At 49.3% G+C, this 3,005-nt stretch overlaps 1 protein-coding gene across 6 annotated transcripts in view; it reads right to left on the bottom strand.

Annotated features, from left to right (window-relative positions):
- The window catches only part of SPATA5 (spermatogenesis associated 5), a 168,154-nt gene extending 165,369 nt beyond the window's left edge, over positions 1-2,785 (bottom strand). For 2 of the 6 annotated variants that reach the window (XM_048509795.1, XM_048509793.1), the window contains exon 1: positions 2,404-2,719. In XM_048509795.1, coding sequence (XP_048365752.1) covers positions 2,404-2,539 — 136 coding nt within the window. In that variant the 5' untranslated portion in view covers positions 2,540-2,719. Of the gene's footprint in view, positions 1-2,403 lie in introns of all 6 variants that reach the window. The other 4 variants (XR_007245646.1, XR_007245645.1, XM_048509796.1 and 1 more) reach the window with 4 other exon arrangements.
- Between the last annotated feature and the right edge of the window lie 220 nt (positions 2,786-3,005).

The raw sequence follows: 3,005 nt of genomic DNA on the forward strand, positions 1-3,005 counted from the left end.
AGTCCCCAGCATCTCCAGTGAGAAGAAATGCATTATGTGACTCTATTTGAGACTGGAGGGTCAGTCTGAGTAGACAGCAGGCAGACCAATGGTCTAACTCAGGATAAGGCAACTTCAGATATTCAATGGACCATGTAGCTCTTATTACATCGATTTCATCTAGAATCTGAAACCTGCAGCTCTGGAGCCGTATGCGGCTCTTTTGTCCTTGTTCTGCGGCTCCACGTGGCTTGGGTCCTCTCAGCCTCTTTCTGAGAGTCGCCCTAAGGGTTCATGGGAAAGAGTCCTCGTTCCTAGAGAGGCACAGCCCGAGATGGCTATCCCAAGCCACTTCCGGCTTCCCTGTCCCAGCTGCCTGGTTGGCTGATGCCGGTGATGACGGCGCGGGGTGGGGGCAGAGCACCACTGGATCCTCTTGAACAGGTGAGCGGCAAAGGGCGGGAAACAGGAGGGAGTTGCAGGAGCGCAGATTTTCAGCGCAATCCTAACCTCAGTCTGCCCCCCCTGAATGGGGGGTCAGGGGTCGACCCTGCTTTGGATGGCCTCATTTCCCCCTCCCCAGGTCCTTCTTGGGGGGCGGGACCACATGAGGGACCCCAGCAGCAGCAGCTTGGATTGCAGACCCCCCAGCAGCCCCACTGAGCTCCAGGGGCTTTCCTGGCGGATGGCAGTCTGGCTGAGTCCAGGTGAGAAAGACAATGTCAGGTTTTAAAGGAGTTATTACCTGCAGCCCTGCAAGATTGCACTCATCGGGGCTGTTTGATGGGGAAGCGGGGGTGGGTGAGAATTGTTTCCTTCTGCATTACCAAAGAGGGCAGGAGCGCATGGGGAAAGCCTTGCACGTGGATCTTGGAAGGTTTACTTCAGAATAAGCCAGTGGAGGGTAAGCTTGTAGATCGTGGAAGGGAGGAAGGCCAGGATCATCCTCAGCCATGGTTGTCGCAGGTTGCCAACTCCCGGCAGGCAAATCCCAGGACGTTTGGGGGTAGACTCTCAGAAACTGTGGCTTTTGGAACCAGGGCAGGGGCCATGCTCAGTGAGGAATATGGCTGTCAAGTCCACCCTCCATGGCAGACATGGAAGTCTGTTGTTATTTTTTAAGAGTTCAAAATGTTCAAAATGTGTTCTTTACATAAATAAAATATAATTTTCTCTGTAGCACTTCATGGATTTCATAAGCAACACTCTATAATTGTTTATACAAAGCGTAAAGGTAAAAAACCCAATATACACAGTGTTATCTACATTTTAAATGCCAAAAAGTATTTGCGGCTCCAAGTGTTTTCTTTTCCATGGAAAACGGGTCCAAATGGCTCTTTAGGTGTTAAAGGTTGCCGACCCCTGATCTAGATCAGTATTAGATTTAGCTCTCTTGCGTGCAAACTATTATACTATTGTGTAAAAATAAATCTCACCGACATCTTTTCTTTACATGATTGGGCAAACATAATAAATAAAGTGAAGATTAAGTTTGGCTCTAAATCAGAAAAGGTTGCCTTCTTCCCCCAACAACAGAACAAACTCAATCACTCACACACATCCACCTGTTAATAAGATTAAAGCCCTCAGGACAGTCACATGGTGTAGTGGTGGCTGGAGAGCTGAGTTTGATTCCCCACTCCTCCACATGAGCAGCAGACTCTTATCTGGTGAAGCAGAATTGCTTTCCCTGCTCCTACACATGAAGCCTGCTGGGTGACAATCCCACACATTGTTATTCCAGTTTGTTTAGACATGCTTTGACCATGGCTGCCAAGTATATGCACATACTACCAGGAATGGCAGTGCTCAGGAGCAGCAGCAGAAGCAGAATGCCATTGCTTTCACATCCTGCATGTGAGCTCCCAAAGGCACCTGGTGGGCCACTGTGAATAGCAGAGTGCTGGACTCGATGGACTCTGGTCTGATCCAGCAGGCTTGTTCTTATGTTCTTATGAATCCCCATATCTGTTAGTGACATATTAGGATCTACACTCCAGTTTCACATAGGCTCCAGCATGCACCTGTTTTCCCAGCATTTATTTAGTAACTACATGGCAGCACTTAGAATATAAACCAAAAGCATGCTATAGACGACTGCATCGTGTATAGAATTTGACAGCCAGTGAATTGCTGTTGTCTAACTGCGGAGAAAAAGGAGGGCGTTTAAAAATCATAAAGTTAACTAGTAGTTATCATAAAGTTAACTGATGCACCCACTTTCAAGCCCAGCCTAGCCTACCTCGCAGAGGAATTGTAAATATGAAAGGCTTGGGGAGAGGGAACTCTTCCAGGAGAAACAAAGTGAGAGCAGCATGATTAATTCATAACACCGCCACGGAACGAGGCTGGCAACTGTTCGTGTGAATGAGCTTAGTCACGAGCCTCGGTACGATTCCGATCGAAGCGTCTTCGCGGTCCTACCTTTCTCCTGCAAGTCTGCAGCAGCCAAACTCAGCATTAGAGAAACCGGCGGGAGACCGTCCGGCGAAGCAAGCGGGGAAGAGCTCTCGGGGGGAGGCCGCCCCTTGCTGCTTTTCCTTCGGGAGGAGGAAGACATGCCGGCAAAGGAGGTTGAGCCGGCGGAACATCCACGCAACAGACCTGAGAGAGCCGCCGAAGCCGCACGCGACCACCGCCCAAAGAGAGCGTCACGGACAGCCTTCACTTCCGAAGCCGATCGCAACGGCTGGCGTCCTCCATGTGCGTGGCAGTCCCTCTCTATAGGAGTAGCCCACCTAGATTTAAAAAAAAACCCCAAACTTCGTAGTCTTACACCTACGCGTCTGATTTAAAACAGCACTATTTTTATTTTACTTTCTCAATGCAGAACGTGCACTTAGAATTTCCAAGACCTAGAAAGCGGGCCCAATAGACGTTTTCAAACATTACCGGAAGTTTTGGCTACCATTTTTTTCTCGTCTCTACGGACGAAGAGAGGCGCTGTGCCGCTCTAGCCCGTCGCTTCTATTATGAATAGCAACACCGGAAATGTCAACCCGGCCTGCCTGATTGGTGGGAAAGGA

This window comes from Sphaerodactylus townsendi, linkage group LG10 (genome assembly GCF_021028975.2).
Source record: "Sphaerodactylus townsendi isolate TG3544 linkage group LG10, MPM_Stown_v2.3, whole genome shotgun sequence".
Lineage (NCBI taxonomy): Eukaryota > Metazoa > Chordata > Lepidosauria > Squamata > Sphaerodactylidae > Sphaerodactylus > Sphaerodactylus townsendi.